Source organism: Ambystoma mexicanum, chromosome 3q (genome assembly GCF_040938575.1).
Source record: "Ambystoma mexicanum isolate Mex_15411 chromosome 3q, UKY_AmexF1_1, whole genome shotgun sequence".
Lineage (NCBI taxonomy): Eukaryota > Metazoa > Chordata > Amphibia > Caudata > Ambystomatidae > Ambystoma > Ambystoma mexicanum.
The window spans coordinates 1005651323-1005673525 of NC_090926.1; the positions used below are offsets into that span (position 1 = coordinate 1005651323).

At 47.2% G+C, this 22203-nt stretch overlaps 1 protein-coding gene across 3 annotated transcripts in view; it reads left to right on the forward strand.

Annotated features, from left to right (window-relative positions):
• LOC138583174 (alpha-N-acetylgalactosaminide alpha-2,6-sialyltransferase 2-like) overlaps positions 1-22203 on the forward strand; it is a 722246-nt gene that overhangs the window by 488014 nt on the left and 212029 nt on the right. For all 3 annotated transcript variants that reach the window (XM_069655168.1, XM_069655170.1, XM_069655169.1), the window contains exons 5-6: positions 16945-17083; positions 18168-18271. In XM_069655168.1, the coding sequence (XP_069511269.1) occupies positions 16945-17083; positions 18168-18271 (243 nt within the window). The remainder of the gene's footprint in view (positions 1-16944; positions 17084-18167; positions 18272-22203) is intronic.

Here is a 22203-nt window from a genome sequence, read left to right on the forward strand (position 1 = left end):
GTAAGGGATACAGGGTTAGGGATCAGAGAAGGAGCCGGGAGCCAGACATGAGAAGCGGAATCCCAAGACAGTCCGGTACGAGTTCCGTGGTCGAGCAGGGGAGGACAGATCAGACAGGCGCCAAAACAGAATCAGAAACCAGGTAACGAGGTCAAAGAGGGTAAACAGAAGTCAGGAACCAGGTATACAACAAGTAGGAAAACTTCTTCCGAGAAGCGCTGCTCGCGTAACACAACGGTTTAGGAGCACTGGCTTTCTGGGGGCGTGGCTAGATATAGGAAGTAAAGAAAAAAGAGGCGTGGAACGCATGAAAAGGAAAAAAACGTTCCAAGGATTCCTGCCAAGTGCAATACCTATCGGGAGATGTAGTTTTTACCGGCGATGATGTCGGCGTTGATGTAATCGCCAGGACAGGTGCCACGGGCTTCTCCCATGGGCATAGGAATGCCGTAGAAATCCGGGGGGCATGACAGTACCCCACCTCAAAGACGGGCTTCCCCCGGGTCGCAATCCACGAGACTGGAGAAACGACCGCAAAAGACGCGGAGCATGAATGTTGGAAGCGGGCTCCCAGGTACGGTCTTCCGGACCATAACCTTTCCAGTCTACTAGATAATGGCGGACACCACGGACCAGTCGTGTATCCAATATGGCCTGCACCTCGTATTCCTCTTCACCCTGAAACGTAATGGGGGTTGGTCGATCGGAGAGTCGCATACCAGCAATGTAAGGATGCAATAGAGAGACATGGAACACGGGGTTTATTTCCCAACTGGGAGGTATGCCCAAGCGATAGGCGACTGCGTTAATGCACTGCGTGATAGGATAGGGACCCACGTAACGAGGGTTTAGTTTACGTTTGCCCGCTATATGAAGATGCACAGTGGAAAGCCAGACCTTATCCCCCGGACGATATCCCGGGGCTGATCGGCGGTGCCTATCAGCATGTGTTTTCATGCGGTCCTGCGCTTGATGTAGATGTTGAAGCACGGCAGTGCGGATAGACAGCAAAGATTGGGCCGTAGCTTGAGCTGCGGGTACCTGTGCCACAGAAGGAAGGGCGGACGGTAAGATCCGCGGATGTTGGCCATACATGGCGTAGAAGGGAGAACAGCCAACCGATGCGTGACAAGCATTGTTGTACGCGAATTCCGCAGCCCCCAATACGGACAGCCAGTCCGACTGGTACTGTAGACACAAACATCGGAGGTACTGCTCCATGGTGGCATTAAGTCGTTCCGTCTGTCCGTCTGTCTGAGGATGGTATGATGATGACAGACGAACGTCAATGCCAAGGAATCGGGTGAGAGCCAACCAAAAGCGTGAGGTGAATTGGGATCCACGGTCCGAGACAAGAATCAATGGAAGACCGAACAGACAAACCACCTGTTCGAAGAATAACTTGGCCAATGCAGGAGCAGAGGGGACGCCTTTACAGGGGACAAACCGAGCCATTCTGGTGAAAGTGTCCACGACCACCAAAATAGTGGTCAAGCCCTGGACCGGTGGAAGCTCTACCACGAAGTCAAGTGACACAGTGTGCCAGGGGCGTGGCGGGATGGGCATTCTTTGGAGAAGCCCTACATGTTTCCCAGGGACCGATTTGCATTGTGTGCATACGGCACATTTCGATACAAAATCAGCCACATCCCGTTTCATATTGGGCCACCAACACCAACGGAGGAGTAGGTCGAGTGTCTTGGTTTGTCCTGGGTGGGCGGCTAAACGAGTATCATGAGACCAGCTTAGGGCTTGCAACCGAGTCCGGACATCAGGGATATACAGGTGTTCCTGTATATATGGCAGTCCTGATATCAAACGTGCTTTCAACCCTTGAAGAACTGTTCCATGGTCTGCTGTCCAATGGCGAATCTGTTCTAATAAGGAACTGGTCGCAGCACAAACACACATAACAGCGTTTTTTGGCAAAACAGGAAGGACTGTCTCTTCGGGGGGTGCATCTACTCCGATGCGAGAAAGTGCATCGGCTTTGCCATGCAAAGGGCCTGGCCGATAAGTGACAACGAAATAGAATTGTGCAAAAAACAAAGGCCACCTGATTTGTCTCGAGTGGGTGCACTTCACCGTAGACAGGGCTTGAAGGTTACGGTGGTCCGTATAAACAGTAACAGAATGCCGTCCCCCCAGTAGATGGTGTCGCCACTCCTTAAAAGCAGCTCGTATAGCCAATAGCTCCCGCTCCATTATGGTGTAATGTTTTTCCGGGGTAGTCAGTTTTCTGGAAAAGAAGGCTACGGGGTGTAGTTGTCGAGTAGTGGGACATTTCTGAGACAAGATAGCCCCAAGGGCAATGGCAGAGGCGTCAGCCTCAACGATGAAAGGCAATAGGGGATCTGGGTGTAGCAGGACTGGGGCCGTAGTAAAAGCCTCTTTCAGGGTCTGGAAGGCGACCTGGGCCTTAGTATCCCAACAAAAGGGAACTGAAGGGCTGGTAAAACGTGTCAATGGGGCTACAATAGACGAAAATGATGCAATAAAGCGTCTATAAAAGTTAGTAAATCCTAAGAAGGATTGCAAACTCTTAAGCGAGGTAGGAGTAGGCCAGTCAAGGACTGCTCGAATCTTTGCATCATGCATGTGAACCCCCTGAGATGATATCACGAAACCCAGAAATTCCACAGAGGAAACGTGAAAGACACACTTTTCGGCTTTCGCATATAAACCGTGTTCACGAAGATGGATTAATACTGTCCGTACATGCTCCTCATGCTGTGATAAAGTTTCAGAGAATATTAATATGTCGTCCAGGTATATCACAACAAAAACATCCAACAGGTCTCGAAAGATGTCGTTGACGAAGTGTTGGAATGTTGCGGGGGCATTACATAGGCCGAACGGCATCACCAGGTATTCAAAGAGGCCGTATTTACACCTAAAAGCCGTCTTCCACTCGTCGCCTGCGCGCACCCTCACCAAATTGTAGGTCCCCCTCAAATCCAATTTCGTAAAGATTTTGGCGGTAGTGAGGCGATCCAGTAATTCCGAAATGAGGGGTAATGGATATTGGTTTTTTATAGTCACCGCGTTGAGTGCACGGTAATCCACACAAGGGCAGAGATCCCCCTCCTTCTTTGGACGAAAAAGATCGGAGACGCAGCTGGAGAACGGGAAGGTCTTATGTGACCAAGTCTCAAAGACTTTTCAATATACCCCTTTAAGTGCTCCTCCTCGGGTCGTGCCAAGGAATATATCCGCCCGTGAGGGAGAATGGCATTGAGTACCAAATCAATCGGACAATCATATTCCCGGTGAGGCGGGAGTTGTTCCGACAGACCCTTGTCAAACACCTCAATCAAATCCTGATATACAGAAGGTATTTCAGGTGCCGCCTTATTGGTTGCATTAACAGTGCGTGTGCTTGATATTAGAGCCAGGCATGGAGAGGGGAGAGGCATCCCCTGACCAGGAAAGCAACCCACCTAACATAAAGGAGAGGAAAAAAGCACTGTTTGTTTCACCCAATCGATGATGGGGTTATGTTTTTGCAACCAAGGGAGGCCCAGAATAATCCCAAACTGAGGTGCAGAGATAAGATCGAAAGACAGGTGTTCAGTATGCCCTTCCGCCGTACTCATCTGCAAAGGTTGCGTTTGTTTTGTGACATGACCCGAAACCAGACAGGAGCCATCTACTGCATAGATAGCTTCTGGTTTATCTTTAGGGTCTACCGGGATTCCATGGGTTTCTGCCACTTGTTCGTCCATATAATTACCGGTAGCCCCGGAATCTATCATGACTGGACTAGAAAAGGTTTGAGAGTTGGGCAATAGAAAGGACATATCCAAGTATATATGTGTGGCAGCTGGACAGAGAAGTGAGCCATTGCAAAACTGACCCGTCACATCGGCTCGATTTAGGGACGGGTCGTGGCGTTTCCCGCCCGTTTAGCAGGGCGTTTAGGACATACGTGAATGAAATGTCCCGTCTGTCCACAATACAGACATAGATTGTGTTGTAGTCTTCTCTCTCTCTCTGCCTTCGAGAGAGGACCTTTTACTGCCCCAATCTGCATGGGTTCTACCTCCCCAGGGACTGGAGAGGGTACCAATTCAGGTTTACCAGGGCGTAGGTCAGGACATCGGCGTTCTCCACGCCTCTGTTGCAGACGAGCATCTACCTGCAACACTAAATCAAGCAAATCAGTAAAGACTGAAGGAACAGAGGGGACAACAGATAATGCGTCCTTAAGTTCGTCTGACAAGCCCCTATAGAAGACTGCTGCCTTTTTCTGTTCAGGCCAAGAAGTTTCTGCAGCCAACTGATTGAACCGGGTTAGGTACGCCAAAAGGGGTTGTTTGCCCTGAGACAGCACCAGAAACTCTAGGTCTGAAGCCTGAGCTTTATATCTGGCATCAAAAACCAGGTTCATTGCTACTAGTAGGGCGTCGAAATCGTACAAAACAGGGTCATCAGACTCCAGTAACGGATTCGCCCAAGCCGCAGCCATACCCCCTAAATGAGAGAGCACAAAGGCTGCTTTTGTTGTGGAATTGGGAAAAGCCAAAGGACGGCATAGAAAATGTAGACGACATTGATTGATGAATGTCCTATACGTTTTGGGGTCTCCCGTGAAGCGTTCTGGTGGGGCCAATGGGAAAGGACCAGGTAGTACCACTGGAGCTAACCCGGCTTGGGGTATCGGAGGAACGGTTGGCGGTACAGGAGCGGGAGCATCCCCAAACTCCTCATCCGCAGGCAAGGGTTGCACAAAGCTTTGCATGACATCCATTCGTTGATGCAGAGAAGCATGTGCTGCTGCCATGTCTGTGCGGAGCGAGGTAAAGGCCTGCATCATAGCAGCCATGGGATCCGCATTAGGATCCATCACAAACAGACAGGCACCAATATTCGGCTCCTAAATCTGTCGTACTCCGTATGTTCCACCGTAAGTCTGGAAAACCACTTGGACCAGATGCCACTGAAGTAATTCAGACTTCCTTCCTGAGAGCACAGCTTGCAGGGTAATATAACCTGTCAGGCCAAGGGCTCAGGCAAAAAGGCGGAACGCACAGCAGAGCTAGAGGGAAGAAACAAACAAGGTAAATATTACATACCGTTCGTTGATGGCAAAAACTAACCCCTCTACACCCTCCGAGACCCACAAGCTTACCTGTGTATTCCTTTTTCCTGCGGAATACCTACTTGTGATAACACACAAGACCAGATGTGGGCGAGGTTCAGACGGCGACTTACAGAGAGTGCCAAGGTTAGTGTCGCTGATGTCCCAAAGTCCAAAAGAAAGTGATGCAAACAACAGAGCGCCCCAAAAATCCAAAGGAAAGTGATGCAAACAGCAGAGCGTCTCAAAAATCCAAAGGAAAGTGATGCAAACAGCAGAGCGTCCCAAAATCCAAAGGAAAGTGATGCAAACAGCAGAGCGTCCCAAAATCCAAAGGAAAGTGATGCAAACAGCAGAGCGTCCCAAAATCCAAAGGAAAGTGATGAAAACAGCAGAGCGTCCCAAAACCTAAAAACAAAACCAAGCTAGAATGGTAGGTGTAGGCGGTCCGCACTGTTCTTCCCAGTGCAGAAAAACAGGATTCAGGAAGAAAAAGGCGTGGTGTTTCTTTTCTCAAATGCAGGGTATTTTCTTGTTCGTTCGAAGAGCGGGTAACCTGGAGCGGGTAAGGGATACAGGGTTAGGGATCAGAGAAGGAGCCGGGAGCCAGACATGAGAAGCGGAATCCCAAGACAGTCCGGTACGAGTTCCGTGGTCGAGCAGGGGAGGACAGATCAGACAGGCGCCAAAACAGAATCAGAAACCAGGTAACGAGGTCAAAGAGGGTAAACAGAAGTCAGGAACCAGGTATACAACAAGTAGGAAAACTTCTTCCGAGAAGCGCTGCTCGCGTAACACAACGGTTTAGGAGCACTGGCTTTCTGGGGGCGTGGCTAGATATAGGAAGTAAAGAAAAAAGAGGCGTGGAACGCATGAAAAGGAAAAAAACGTTCCAAGGATTCCTGCCAAGTGCAATACCTATCGGGAGATGTAGTTTTTACCGGCAATGATGTCGGCGTTGATGTAATCGCCAGGACAGGCGCCACGGGCTTCTCCCATGGGCATAGGAATGCCGTAGAAATCCGGGGGGCATGACAGTACCCCACCTCAAAGACGGGCTTCCCCCGGGTCGCAATCCACGAGACTGGAGAAACGACCGCAAAAGACACGGAGCATGAATGTTGGAAGCGGGCTCCCAGGTACGGTCTTCCGGACCATAACCTTTCCAGTCTACTAGATAATGGCGGACACCACGGACCAGTCGTGTATCCAATATGGCCTGCACCTCGTATTCCTCTTCACCCTGAATCGTAATGGGGGTTGGTCGATCGGAGAGTCGCATACCAGCAATGTAAGGATGCAATAGAGAGACATGGAACACAGGGTTTATTTTCCAACTGGGAGGTATGCCCAAGCGATAGGCGACTGCGTTAATGCACTGCGTGATAGGATAGGGACCCACGTAACGAGGGTTTAGTTTACGTTTGCCTGCTATATGAAGATGCACAGTGGAAAGCCAGACCTTATCCCCCGGACGATATCCCGGGGCTGATCGGCGGTGCCTATCAGCATGTGTTTTCATGCGGTCCTGCGCTTGATGTAGATGTTGAAGCACGGCAGTGCGGATAGACAGCAAAGATTGGGCCGTAGCTTGAGCTGCGGGTACCTGTGCCACAGAAGGAAGGGCGGACGGTAAGATCCACGGATGTTGGCCATACATGGCGTAGAAGGGAGAACAGCCAACCGATGCGTGACAAGCATTGTTGTACGCGAATTCCGCAGCCCCCAATACGGACAGCCAGTCCGACTGGTACTGTAGACACAAACATCGGAGGTACTGCTCCATGGTGGCATTAAGTCGTTCCGTCTGTCCGTCTGTCTGAGGATGGTATGATGATGACAGGCGAACGTCAATGCCAAGGAATCAGGTGAGAGCCAACCAAAAGCGTGAGGTGAATTGGGATACACGGTCCGAGACAAGAATCAATGGAAGACCGAACAGACAAACCACCTGTTCGAAGAATAACTTGGCCAATGCAGGAGCAGAGGGGACGCCTTTACAGGGGACAAACCGAGCCATTCTGGTGAAAGTGTCCACGACCACCAAAATAGTGGTCAAGCCCTGGACCGGTGGAAGCTCTACCACGAAGTCAAGTGACACAGTGTGCCAGGGGCGTGGCGGGATGGGCATTCTTTGGAGAAGCCCTACATGTTTCCCAGGGACCGATTTGCATTGTGTGCATACGGCACATTTCGATACAAAATCAGCCACATCCCGTTTCATATTGGGCCACCAACACCAACGGAGGAGTAGGTCGAGTGTCTTGGTTTGTCCTGGATGGGCGGCTAAACGAGTATCATGAGACCAGCTTAGGGCTTGCAACCGAGTCCGGACATCAGGGATATACAGGTGTTCCTGTATATATGGCAGTCCTGATATCAAACGTGCTTTCAACCCTTGAAGAACTGTTCCATGGTCCGCTGTCCAATGGCGAATCTGTTCTAATAAGGAACTGGTCGCAGCACAAACACACATAACAGCGTTTTTTGGCAAAACAGGAAGGACTGTCTCTTCGGGGGGTGCATCAACTCCGATGCGAGAAAGTGCATCGGCTTTGCCATGCAAAGGGCCTGGCCGATAAGTGACAACGAAATTGAATTGTGCAAAAAACAAATGCCACCTGATTTGTCTCGAGTGGGTGCACTTCACCGTAGACAGGGCTTGAAGGTTACGGTGGTCCGTATAAACAGTAACAGAATGCCGTCCCCCCAGTAGATGGTGTCGCCACTCCTTAAAAGCAGCTCGTATAGCCAATAGCTCCCGCTCCATTATGGTGTAATGTTTTTCCGGGGTAGTCAGTTTTCTGGAAAAGAAGGCTACGGGGTGTAGTTGTCGAGTTGTGGGACATTTCTGAGACAAGATAGCCCCAAGGGCAATGGAAGAGGCGTCAGCCTCAACGATGAAAGGCAATAGGGGATCTGGGTGTAGCAGGACTGGGGCCGTAGTAAAAGCCTCTTTCAGGGTCTGGAAGGCGACCTGGGCCTGAGTATCCCAACAAAAGGGAACTGAAGGGCTGGTAAAACGTGTCAATGGGGCTACAATAGACGAAAATGATGCAATAAAGCGTCTATAAAAGTTAGTAAATCCTAAGAAGGATTGCAAACTCTTAAGCGAGGTAGGAGTAGGCCAGTCAAGGACTGCTCGAATCTTTGCATCATGCATGTGAACCCCCTGAGATGATATCACGAAACCCAGAAATTCCACAGAGGAAACGTGAAAGACACACTATTCGGCTTTCGCATATAAACCGTGTTCACGAAGATGGATTAATACTGTTCGTACATGCTCCTCATGCTGTGATAAAGTTTCAGAGAATATTAATATGTCGTCCAGGTATATCACAACAAAAACATCCAACAGGTCTCGAAAGATGTCGTTGACGAAGTGTTGGAATGTTGCGGGGGCATTACATAGGCCGAACGGCATCACCAGGTATTCAAAGAGGCCGTATTTACACCTAAAGGCCGTCTTCCACTCGTCGCCTGCGCGCACCCTCACCAAATTGTAGGCCCCCCTCAAATCCAATTTCGTAAAGATTTTGGCGGTAGTGAGGCGATCCAGTAATTCCGAAATGAGGGGTAATGGATATTGGTTTTTTATAGTCACCGCGTTGAGTGCACGGTAATCCACACAAGGGCAGAGATCCCCCTCCTTCTTTGGGACGAAAAAGATCGGAGACGCAGCTGGAGAACGGGAAGGTCTTATGTGACCAAGTCTCAAAGACTTTTCAATATACCCCTTTAAGTGCTCCTCCTCGGGTCGTGCCAAGGAATATATCCGCCCGTGAGGGAGAATGGCATTGGGTACCAAATCAATCGGACAATCATATTCCCGGTGAGGCGGGAGTTGTTCCGACAGACCCTTGTCAAACACCTCAATCAAATCCTGATATACAGAAGGTATTTCAGGTGCCGCCTTATTGGTTGCATTAACAGTGCGTGTGCTTGATATTAGAGCCAGGCATGGAGAGGGGAGAGGCATCCCCTGACCAGGAAAGCAACCCACCTAACATAAAGGAGAGGAAAAAAGCACTGTTTGTTTCACCCAATCGATGATGGGGTTATGTTTTTGCAACCAAGGGAGGCCCAGAATAATCCCAAACTGAGGTGCAGAGATAAGATCGAAAGACAGGTGTTCAGTATGCCCTTCCGCCGTACTCATCTGCAAAGGTTGCGTTTGTTTTGTGACATGACCCGAAACCAGACAGGAGCCATCTACTGCATAGATAGCTTCTGGTTTATCTTTAGGGTCTACCGGGATTCCATGGGTTTCTGCCACTTGTTCGTCCATATAATTACCGGTAGCCCCGGAATCTATCATGACTGGACTAGAAAAGGTTTGAGAGTTGGGCAATAGAAAGGACATATCCAAGTATATATGTGTGGCAGCTGGACAGAGAAGTGAGCCATTGCAAAACTGACCCGTCACATCGGCTCGATTTAGGGATGGGTCGTGGCGTTTCCCGCCCGTTTAGCAGGGCGTTTAGGACATACGTGAATGAAATGTCCCGTCTGTCCACAATACAGACATAGATTGTGTTGTAATCTTCTCTCTCTCTCTTCCTTCGAGAGAGGACCTTTTACTGCCCCAATCTGCATGGGTTCTACCTCCCCAGGGACTGGAGAGGGTACCAATTCAGGTTTACCAGGGCGTAGGTCAGGACATCGGCGTTCTCCATGCCTCTGTTGCAGACGAGCATCTACCTGCAACACTAAATCAAGCAAATCAGTAAAGACTGAAGGAACAGAGGGGACAACAGATAATGCGTCCTTAAGTTCGTCTAACAAGCCCCTATAGAAGACTGCTGCCTTTTTCTGTTCAGGCCAAGAAGTTTTTGCAGCCAACTGATTGAACCGGGTTAGGTACGCCAAAGCATGTGCTGCTGCCATGTCTGTGCGGAGCGAGGTAAAGGCCTGCATCATAGCAGCCATGGGATCCGCATTAGGATCCACCACAAACAGACAGGCACCAATATTCGGCTCCTAAATCTGTCGTACTCCGTATGTTCCACCGTAAGTCTGGAAAACCACTTGGACCAGATGCCACTGAAGTAATTCAGACTTCCTTCCTGAGAGCACAGCTTGCAGGGTAATATAACCTGTCAGGCCAAGGGCTCAGGCAAAAAGGCGGAACGCACAGCAGAGCTAGAGGGAAGAAACAAACAAGGTAAATATTACATACCGTTCGTTGATGGCAAAAACCAACCCCTCTACACCCTCCGAGACCCACAAGCTTACCTGTGTATTCCTTTTTCCTGCGGAATACCTACTTGTGATAACACACAAGACCAGATGTGGGCGAGGTTCAGACGGCGACTTACAGAGAGTGCCAAGGTTAGTGTCGCTGATGTCCCAAAGTCCAAAAGAAAGTGATGCAAACAACAGAGCGCCCCAAAAATCCAAAGGAAAGTGATGCAAACAGCAGAGCGTCTCAAAAATCCAAAGGAAAGTGATGCAAACAGCAGAGCGTCCCAAAATCCAAAGGAAAGTGATGCAAACAGCAGAGCGTCCCAAAATCCAAAGGAAAGTGATGCAAACAGCAGAGCGTCCCAAAATCCAAAGGAAAGTGATGAAAACAGCAGAGCGTCCCAAAACCTAAAAACAAAACCAAGCTAGAATGGTAGGTGTAGGCGGTCCGCACTGTTCTTCCCAGTGCAGAAAAACAGGATTCAGGAAGAAAAAGGCGTGGTGTTTCTTTTCTCAAATGCAGGGTATTTTCTTGTTCGTTCGAAGAGCGGGTAACCTGGAGCGGGTAAGGGATACAGGGTTAGGGATCAGAGAAGGAGCCGGGAGCCAGACATGAGAAGCGGAATCCCAAGACAGTCGGGTACGAGTTCCGTGGTCGAGCAGGGGAGGACAGATCAGACAGGCGCCAAAACAGAATCAGAAACCAGGTAACGAGGTCAAAGAGGGTAAACAGAAGTCAGGAACAGGTATACAACAAGTAGGAAAACTTCTTCCGAGAAGCGCTGCTCGCGTAACACAACGGTTTAGGAGCACTGGCTTTCTGGGGGCGTGGCTAGATATAGGAAGTAAAGAAAAAAGAGGCGTGGAACGCATGCAAAGGAAAAAAGCGTTCCAAGGATTCCTGCCAAGTGCAATACCTATTGGGAGATGTAGTTTTTACCGGCGATGATGTCGGCGTTGATGTAATCGCCAGGACAGGCGCCACGGGCTTCTCCCATGGGCATAGGAATGCCGTAGAAATCCGGGGGGCATGACAGTGTGTTCGAGGCTCCAGTTCTCGTAGGTAACATAAAAGTCGTGATTTTACTTTGATTTTATTTTCCCCCTTTGATCAACTTCCGTTGGTAGTTCTTTCACGATGATTAGACCTGTTAGTGAGGTGTTGTTCCATGAACCCTGAGAGTTGAGATAGATATCCCTTATTGGGTAACAAGCGTAAACATTTCTATGAAGATTTCCTTCTGTTACAGTTTAGAGCAGTTTAGAGCTAGTTGCTTTTTAGATTTTTTCTTCTGTTGACATTTGCTTTTTCGAATCTTTGTCTTGGCCCACTAGGTGATGGGGCAATGGAGTTAGTAATTGGGAGTCTTGAGTCATTACAGCCCATTCCTGGTTCCTCTTCCTCTTCTTGAGCTTCGACTGCTGGGGAGTCAAACAATGTTGGATTTGCATTTAGGTTGTTGTGATGCTCCACCAGCGGTGACAGGCTCTTTATTGACTGACTTCATTGGCTGATGGTTAGTCACAGAAGTAATGCTGAGCCATTAGTCATCCGTGTCTAGATTGAAAGGTGCATGGTCCGAGTTTTTTGACATTGTTCTACCCTTTGACTTCTCCAAATGTTCCGAAATTGTCTTGCAGAATGTCCTTGATATTATCATACAGTCTCAGGAGTGATTACAAGACTAAGCGAAGAGCTGAGATTGACGCAGGACCCAAGCAGTCAAGGTTGAGCAGGACATTTGAATCCCGCCTCATGAGTTTTTTTGGGGGGTGTAGAAATCATGGTTATATGTCAATCGAAGTCCCTTGTAGGTTGTTGAATGGGTGACAAGAGTTTCCCTCACCAGGCTGCTTCATTGAAACACTGGTTTTAGTTTCTAGCAAGTCGCCCAACTGCCTGCAGAGGCGCAGAAAGGACTCATCCAAAATTATAGTTATTGCGTTCATTGTTCCTACGCACCTCCTTTTGAGTGTCTGTGTTCGCGCCCTCGGCCACATTAATGAAAGGAATTGTCTCGACTGTAGAGATCTTGACTTGTTTTGCTGCTTTTGTTGGTATTGTTTTCGTTTCTTTAGGTCGCCCACCCACCTGGGCATAGTAATAATAATTATTGTTCTTTTATTGTGCGCTTAATACCGGTGAGTTTTATTCTAAGCACTGGATCGGGATTAAAACCTGTGTTGCGCTGTGTTGTCTTGCTTCCTAGACAAATGCAATGCCCCAGAGCTATCCTCCCTCCCCTAAATATTGCCCGGTGTGATTGTCAGTAGTTGATATTGACTCCGGGATTAAATTAGAAATGACCACAGCTGCAAATGTCTGGTCCCTTCTTTCTGAGCTAATATTGCACTTGCTGCAAAGAGCCGCTGCCACAATGGGGTTGGCACATGACTGGGCGTGAATAGGTAGGTGGAGCAGACAGTGTAGGGTCTCAAGGTCTCAATTGAGTGGTGATAGTGGATAATGTTAGGTGGAAGTCTGCTACCAGCGATGTGCTGGACCGTATAGCTGACAGTCCAATATAGTTTGAAAAACAAAACTTACGCACAGTTATGACGTCGCGTACAAGCGAACAAAAGATGCTAGTGATGCTAGAATAAAGTGGTTTACATAAATTCAGCAGTTCACACTTCACTGTAGCTGTAGCTGAAGGAGTCTGATCCAATTCGGCCTAGCGTCAAGTCTCCTGGAACCGAGGAACATTAAAACACTCGATGCAATCCACGTGCTCCACGGTGGCCGGTGTTTTGTACACAGCTCCTCCTCCTATAATAATGGCAAGTGATGACAGAGTGCATGCTACAGCAGTGATCCGGCAGGCAGACGAAAAACAGATCGAGTGTCACAGCAGACACAGAAACACTTGGTGCACTCCGTGCAATTGCTAAATGCAGAGTGTGGCTACATGACACAGTTGGGCTAATAGCAAAGGAATGTTACCTGACACAATTAAGCTAAAAGCCTTTTGTACTGCTGATATCTGAAAGCACACTCCTGGATGGCCTGCTGCTCAAGGAAGGATCGAAACACAAGGAGCACCCTTTAGTACATCACCAAATTACACTGTGATGCTTTGCCAGTCGATGAAAAGGAACTGACTGCAACGATTAACCCCACCCAATTTGAGTGGGGACAAATTGATCACAGCTTCGGCCCCCGTCCAATGTCCTTGTCTCTCTCAAGTTCCGTACCAAGCCTGAACCTGCACCACTAGATCCAGAAGTGGGAACCCTTTTTCTGCAGTGACCCAAAACTCTCCATAGCATGTGTACCAGAGTTTCATCATCCCAGGACATCAAGCAAGCATCCTGGTTCCATCTCTTCAACATGGAAAGCGCCAAGGGCCGCAGGTGCCCTTTTTACTGCAACCACAATGGCAAACTCACCTCCTTGTCCTTCCATGGCTGGCCCCCTCTGTGGTGTGACTTTGTAAGATAATCTTCAATAGTCCCCATTCCCTGGGTCTTTGCAAGTCGACCTCAGTCTCAGAAGCCAAACCCTGTGCCAAAAGACAATGGAGAAATCAAGGTTCAAAATATGCACTAGCCACTGGCTAGTGAAAATTGACTTGTCGAGTAAGAAATGATGTGCTGTGTCTGTGTAGAATTGAGATGGTCAGTGACTTCATAGATAGTAACCTCAAAACCACCAGCTCCTGGAGAAATCCTGCATCACTGACAGACAACCTAATTATAGTAAACAGGGACTACTCTGGGAGCAGTCGCCAAACCAATCAAGGTAGCATGGAGAGTGTTCAAGGCTAAGTCTCAGTAGTAAGTGTGGTAAGGGATCAACAATGAGCTATCAAGGATTACACTAGACAGATAAGTACAAAAATACTCTATTTAAGACCAAAGAACACTATGAAAAATGACTAATAGCAGGTAGTAATATCACACAATACTAATTAGTAAAATACATACAGACGATCAGTGAGTTAGTCCAAGTGGGAAAAGCCAACCACTTTTACGTCTATGAGCTATGCTTCTAAGCACTTAAAATATTGGGAACAACTGCCCTGTTATTGTCCAGAAAGGACACCCCAGTCAAAGGAATGAACTTAAGTGGGCGTGGGAGCAACACATTACAATTAACACAATATAGGAAATCGGAACCTTTGCAGTTCACTGGGGAGAAAGTCATACCATCTGCCAGAGCTCATTGTTTCTCCATGTAAACTACATAGCTTGACAAGTTTAGAGATGTAGACTTTGAAATTGACCGACAGGGTCTATTTACTGTTGTACTCTGCATTTACATACTTTGCTCTGCCTAGTGGCACGTGTACCCAATCCGTTCAGTGTATGGTGGCAAAGAGGTGGCACTTCTGCACAACTGTGCATAGTGCCATGGCTAAACTGGCGAGCTTAATCTGTTGTATGCATTGCACACGTTTGGGATACAGAGACAACATAATGATGTCATAATCAAATTAGTGTAGAGTGCATATCTCTCACATATCCAATGACTTTTGTCAGTGTCACTGAACCAAAAAAAGGAGTGGACCATGCCTCCCCAAACCCTCTCCCTGCACTCCCTCTCAGATTCTCCATACAGCGTTCACACCTTCACTACCCAATCCACACACCCTACCTGGTGGACTGCCTGCTCTTCAATTATTTATTTATTTATTTATTTGTAAAGCGTCCCTCCTATGGCATACAGACTGGCAGAAATGGGAGGGATTTGTGTGGAAGAAAGTTTTCAATCTTCCCATGAGTGTTTCAATGGGTCTGCTCTGATTCGAACTAGGCTTAAGCTCCTTAAAAACCATTGCAGAATGGAAACTAATGTCTCTCTTTAGGCTTATCTCAGTTGCACAGGAGAACTCTCTATACGGGGACATTAGGGAGCATTATGAGAGGGGTGGTTTGGAGAGATTAAGAAAATTGGAAGAATTGGCCCATGATGAATTATCGAAGGCAAGTACAGATCTGGATACTCTGATACATAATCCCTCAAGGCCAAAAAAAAGCTGGCAGAAATGGATTGGATTACAACAACTGACCTGATGCAGGCTAAAGCAAGATCCAATCAATTCATAGTAGAAGAAAAGAATCTGGGCTTCATTCCAAGCTATTTGGTTAAATTTCCGGACTGGAAAATAAGGAACTATTTCTTCAGAATCCAATTACATATAGCAAGAACTGGTGAAGTCTTGGTCCAAAGAGGTCAAGGTGATCTAGCCTTAAAGTTATGTGATAGATGTTCGAATCCGAAAGCCCAAACTTTGAAACATCTCTTAATGGTCTGTCAAGGAACAGGAGAAGCCAGATCTCGAATGTTCACTAGATTCGGTTTTAAGAGTGCTAATTTCATACCAGAAATGTTCTGGGACTGTCTAATTGCTGGTGTCCACAATCCTCTAACAATTGCAGTTCTGCAGGTGCTCGCCAGCTGCAATATTGTCGATTAACTACTTCTTCAAAATGTCTAAATGCCATGTAGGTCTCTCCTCTTCTGCTTCTTAAAAATTCTTAAATTATCGTTTAGGATTGTTGCTTGAAAACATAGAGTAATGTTATAGTGATTTATAATAATGTTCAGGATTAGGTAAATTTCATAAGAAAAGTTTCTTTTCTTTTTAGCTTTTTTTGCTGCTTAATTTTAAATATTGCTTTGCAACAAATTGTTTTGTGCTCACTAGAGGTATTTTTGTAATGTGTTTGTTGATGGTAATATGTTTTTTTTTTATTTTTGGTATTCTTTCTTTCTCTTGAATATCTCTTTTGCTTGTCTAAAGGACGAATTTAGTTGTGAATCATTTTTGTAAAAGGTTGTTTCAACCATACACAATAATAAAAAATAATTTAAAAAAATGTGTAAAGCGCACCTAATCCAAGGGTATCTGGGTGCAGATCATTCTCCAACACGTTTTTACACCGGTGCTAACAAAACTGAAAGAATGTGCAACCCTCACCCTTCCCATCATTAACCATTCACGCCTCTCAAGGGACCTGCAGAAGACCATAGGCCCTCCCATTAGTCACGCAATCGATCCGCCATCATCAATCGTGCTAAGATGCAAGGTACACTTGAGCAGAGCTCCTGTGAGCTGGGGGGTTAGTCTGCAAGTGCTGGGAATGTCTGGGCACTGTGGGTGCAGTGTTGTGTGGCAGCTCAGGGGTGGGTGTTAATGTCTGAAGCAAGGAAGTGAAATCAAATCAAAGAAAACTCTGTCGGCGAAATAGCAGCGCGAGCTGCGACACCAGTGCATACATTGGCACACACCGGTGCAAGGACGTGCAGGGGGCTGCTTAATACAAAAATGCCTTTCACGTGTGTCCATGAATGCTTCTCAGTCCAAAAAGTAAGGTAACTAGAGTGACTCATTCTTCTGAAAAGTAGGGAACATTGTGTCCTTTATTTCCCCTCATTTTGACCTCTGATGTGTCCTTTTGAAGAATCCCATTACACCGTTCAGATGTTCAGACCTCTCAGACTGCTCCTCAGTCCCCCACTCTTTGTGTACCCCGTATTCCTCCTTGCTGTGAATTCGTAACCCGGTCGCTATCACGCCTCTCCCCCGTCTTGCTCGCAGCCTCTTTGCCCCTCGCTCCCTTTCACTCCCCGCCGCCTCTTGATTTCTCCCCTTTAGTCAAACCTCTCTTTTCTCCTTCTCTCCCGCCTGGTGCCTTGACCCTGCTGCCAGCTCTGCCCTTCTCTCTTGCAGGGTGAATGGAGCCATCCTGGACGGCTTTGAAGAAGATGTTGGCAACCGGACTTCTTTTTACTTCTCCTCCACCAACACCATGATGAATTCTTTGGGTGCCTACGGACGCCATGGATTCCGGCACGTCCCCCAAACAAAGGTATCAGCTGGCCTCTGCCCGCTTCCCCGATAATTGCCAGGCACTATTAATAATAATAACATAATACTAGTAATTACAATGACACTGGATATAGCCCTAACAGTAATAATGAAACGATGGTCTTATTGTTGTTCCTATTATTAATGACATTATTATTAGAAATAATGTTAATAATGCAGTTTTGTGCAACAAAAGCAATCGCCAGTCTATCATGGAACACACTTGCATACAGTGTGGTCATGCTTGTAATGGTAATATTGTTATTATTGTTAATAATTTATATATTTATTTGTTTCGTTTCAAAGCAGTTTTACAAAAAGAAAATATTGTTAATAATAAAAGTAATAATGCTTTATAGAAATAGACCAACTGCCGTGCTAGGTGTCATGGGCCCAGAAGCCCGAGTTCAAGTGCTGAGTGCAGCAAAGGTGTTTAATGAACGTTACAGGCCTACACCTGAGGGGGTTATAAATCTAGTGTCACCTGTATTGCTCTGGATGGAGTGTAGCATAAGTGTAAATGTTAGCACATACTCTGCCTGCACGGTTGCAGCGACATGGCTGCAGGCATGCTACCGTCGGTAGCCTGGGAACAATCTGCGGCCGATACAAGCCAATCAGCAGGCTACACCGGCTCTTCCCACCTGAGTCACTTCCAATGAGAACACCCTTTGAAGTTTCCATGGGTTATAAAAACGCTTTACAGCATGAATGGTGGCATGGTGTCCAATAAACCATGTTAATTGCCCTTGTCGCACTCGGGCCTTTAATTCAGTGTCCAGGGCCAATACAGGCCCGAAAGGCCTCGGGGTGGTGTTTGTAAAACTAGTGTAACACGCTTAGCTCTTGGTAGTTTATAAACGTATATATTAATGCATAATCCGCCAGGCATGGCTGCGCACAGTGCTGTGGGTGGCCCTGGAAGCTGGCATTCCCAATAATCGAAAGTTTGTAAAGTTTCCAAGGGTTATTATAATACTAAAACCACAGTATAATATCTTCTCCACAGGTCCGATATTGGGCTCCACTTGTAAATACTGTCCATTCTCTCGCTACTTCTTTTAATGTGTGCTGTTTTCTGGCAGGAAACAAGCTACGTCTTCGTCTCGGACCACGACCGCGACTACTTATTGGTGAGGGCGGCCATCACCCACCAGGCTGTGGACCAAGGAAAAGACAAGGGTCGCTGGTAAGCCCTTCCTGGTCCTGCAGGGGCCCGTCTTCTTCTTTGATGTATCATTTATTTTATAAAGGGCCAAATAAAGGGCCAACATGCTTTTGAATATTTCTCAATGAGTGCTGTATTTATATTTATAAACCTATGGCCCGACACAGAAAGCTGTTTCCAGGAGTGAGCCTGACTTTCTTCTGGAAAAGTAGTCATTTATGAATTTGCCGTGTATGACAAACTCACTAAATGGTCTCCGTCGATATTTCCTACTGGGAGCTAGGTGTGTTTTGGGGCAGCATGTACACAAAACTGCATGTCCTACTATAATAACAGCAATTGTGGCAGCTCCCATTTATTTATCCTGGAGTTGTGGGTGTGGCAAAGGGGTGTCTGAATTGGGAGGAGTTACACACCCACAAAAGTGTAGCTTTACCCACATTCACACAACTGTTGTAGAAATCTTTGTGAACAGACTTCATTTAAACGCTGGTGCTGCAAGTGTGGCAGGAGAAGTGTAAAGGTGATGTAAATAGTATATGTATGTATGTAGTAAAATTGATATTCGGCAGAAAAATGTTTTGCAATGTAAAACGTGTCAACGTTTTTGTACAATGGAAGATATCTTGCAGCGTGACATGGCGTAGCTTACTCCATATCAGAAGAACAAGTTACTTGCCACTGGTAACGTTATTTTGACTGCATGTTCCTCCCATATATTCTGCATCTTTAGATATCTTCCCTTCCAGCTTTAGCTGCTTCAAAGAAAAAGAATTCAGCAGAGGGTGCTGTGCATTGATGCAGTCGACTTGATGTCCCTCGATGGCTTCCATCTTGGGGTCAACGTCATCACCGGTTTATGTAGCACGCGCAGAGCCTGTTAGCTTCAGTTCTGTTTTTACGCCTTGCTCTCGCAGAATTACTGGCATCAGTGTGACCCAGACAGTATCAGAAAGAGCGTAAGGTGTAATGCATAGAAATTCTACTGCGGGGTAGGCTGGGGGTGGGGGGTGATGAGGAACACGTGGGAGGAACATTCCAGTCGAAAGAACGTTACCAGGGGTAAGTAACTTGTTCTACAAATGGATTGTGTCCTCCCACGTATTCCTCATCTTTAGATAGACTCCCAAAGCAGAGTATAGGTTTTGTAGGAGGGAGTAAGAACTTTCAGATTTTAGATTCCCTGGCCTGAGGACGAATCCAGGCAGTAATGCTTTGCGAATGTGTGAATGGTAGACCTAGTGGCTGCCGCACAAATGTCCTTTACTGGCACCCCTCTCTGCAGGACAGAAGATGTTGCCATGCCCCTTCTGGAATGGGCTCTCAGGCCTTTTGGGGGATCTTTCCCGGCCAATTTGTAGCATTCTGTAATGACCAGTATTATCCATCTGGACAACTTTTGTTTAGTGACGGCTAGTCCCAGTTTGTGACCAGTGCACTCTATGAAACGTTGGTAATCTTGAGGTGTAGAGGTGTAAAAGCTAAGTGCTCACCTTGGATCAAGTCTATGCAGACTTTCCTCTTCCTTGCCAGGATGAGGGGGTGGATACAATGTTTCTAACACAACTCTCTAGGATAAATGAAAATCCGATACAATTTTAGACAGAAAAGAAGGTTTAACTGTAAGAACAACCTTGTCACGTAGAAGGTTGTAAATGGAGGTTTACTAGATAGTGCCTGCAACTTACTCATCCTGGGGGCCGATGTTAATTCAACCAACAAAATGGTCTTAAAAGTTAGTAGTCTCAATGTAGTATATATTGTATGTATGGAGCGAATGGAGCGGCTCAAAAGAAGCGCACATTATACATTTCAACACAAAATTCAGGTTCCAAATAGGTACTTGCAATGGTGTAGGATGGAACACATAAGGGAGCCCTTTAAGAAATTGTGTGATTAACAGCATCTTCAAATATGATACCTCTTCCGATGTGCGCTTAAAGATTGAAAGCGTTGTCAAATACCCTTTGATAGTTCCAATCTGTGGCACCATATTTGCCAAGTGTAATAAGGACAGCACCATAGGTGTATTGCACTGAAGGGGATCCACATTCTTATCCCTGCACCAGCTGCAGAATTTATTCCAACGGCAGCGGTACAAGGCTTTTGTTGCTGGCCTTCTGGCCGAAAGCAATATTTCCATTACGTCATCCGGGAGGTCCCAATCCTTATATCTCAACCTCTCAAAAATTATGCATGAAGGTTGAGTGTCTTGACCTCTGGATGGAGAACCCAAACCTCCTCTCATGAGAGAAGGTCCTCTCTTTGTGGAAGACGCATTGGAGGACAGATGGACATGTCCAGAAGGTCCGGGAACCACGTCCTCCTGGCCCAATCCAGAGCAATTATGATCATAGATTTCCTGGACTTTCTCAACCTCCTGATCACATGAGGAATGGCGGGGACTGGAGGAAACGCATATAGGAGTGGGAACGGCCAGTCTATTATGAACGCGTCCCCTAGAGCTCCTCTTAGGAGATATTCCCTGGAGTAGAACTTTTTGCACTTCCGGTTGACACTGGTTGCGCACAGAACTACCTGATGGGTGAATTCCCCAAAGGGCAAAGATCTCTTGAAGGACTTCCTGATCTATTTCCCACTGGTGGGAGATTGTGCTCTGCCTGCTCAGAGCATTCGCTGCTGTGTTCTCCTCTACGGCTAGGTGAACTAATGATAGGGAGATTCCTTCTTGAATTACCCAGAACCAGAGCTGCATTGCCTCTCTGCACAGTGGTAGTGACCATAGACCTCCTCCCGTGTTGAGGTAGTACTTGACAACTGTGTTGTCTGTCATTATCAGGGCATTGTTTCCCCGTACAGGGGGCAGAAAGGACTTCAGCGCTAGTCTGAATGCCCTCGGCTCCAAAAGGATGATGTGCAGTATGGAATCTGATGGAGATCAATGACCGTTGACGGTCAGAATGTTGGCGTGGTCTTCCCACCCCATGAGTGAGGTGTCCGTAACTGGTGTTATCTCAGCAATGGTTGCCCAAAAGGTTCTCCCTTCAGAATAATGTTCTCTCAGGCACACCACAGGAGATCATGTGTGACCCTGCTTGGAACCTGAAGTAGGTCTGATATCTTGGCCGAGAATTGAGACCACTGCGTCCTGAGAGCCCATTGTAGGGACCTCATTCTCAGAAGAGCCTCTGGCACCAGGAAATTTCCGGATGCCATGAGGCCGAGCAACTTAAAAAGGTTGAAGGCCGGAATATCCTGGACACTTTGGAATTTGGTGACCACCTGCAGAATGTGTTGAGTCCTCACCTCGGTTGGCAAGGCCTTTCCCAAGGATGCATCTGGAGTCTTTGAGATGGTATCATGTGGGACTTCTTGTAATTGAGGGAGAAGCCCAGTCTGTGGAGAGAGTGGCAGGGCTTGTTTGGGATAACCAGCCCTGATCAGCCAATTGTCCAGGAAGGGGAGGACGTGAATCTCCCTCTCCTGAGATTTCATGTTACCACCACCATTAACTTCGGGCAGAGGTCAGCCCGATGGCAGAACTGGAAACTGATAATGAGAACGACCAAGAGCGAACCTCATATACCTTTTGTGCTTCTGATGGACAGGCACATGAAAGTAAGCATCCTGAAGGTCCAATGACACCATCCAATCCTGGAGCTTGAGGGCATGAAGGATCTGAGAAAGGGTGACCATCTTGAACTTGTTCTACCTGAGTACATTTTGCAAGCATTTCAGGTCCAAGATGGGTCTCAATCCTCTGTCCTTCTTGGGGATTAGGAGATAAGGAAAGTGCCACCCTTTGTTCCTCTCCATCACAGGTACTAGTTCTATAGCACCTTTCTCTAGCAGGCTCAGAATTAACTGCAAAAGGAACGGATCCGGAACTTTGAATGAGTGGCTTCCCAGTGGATGACCCTGAGGCCTTTTTAGAGAGGAGAGGCAGTAACCCTGGGCCACTGTTTCCAACACCCACGCATCTGAAGTAATAC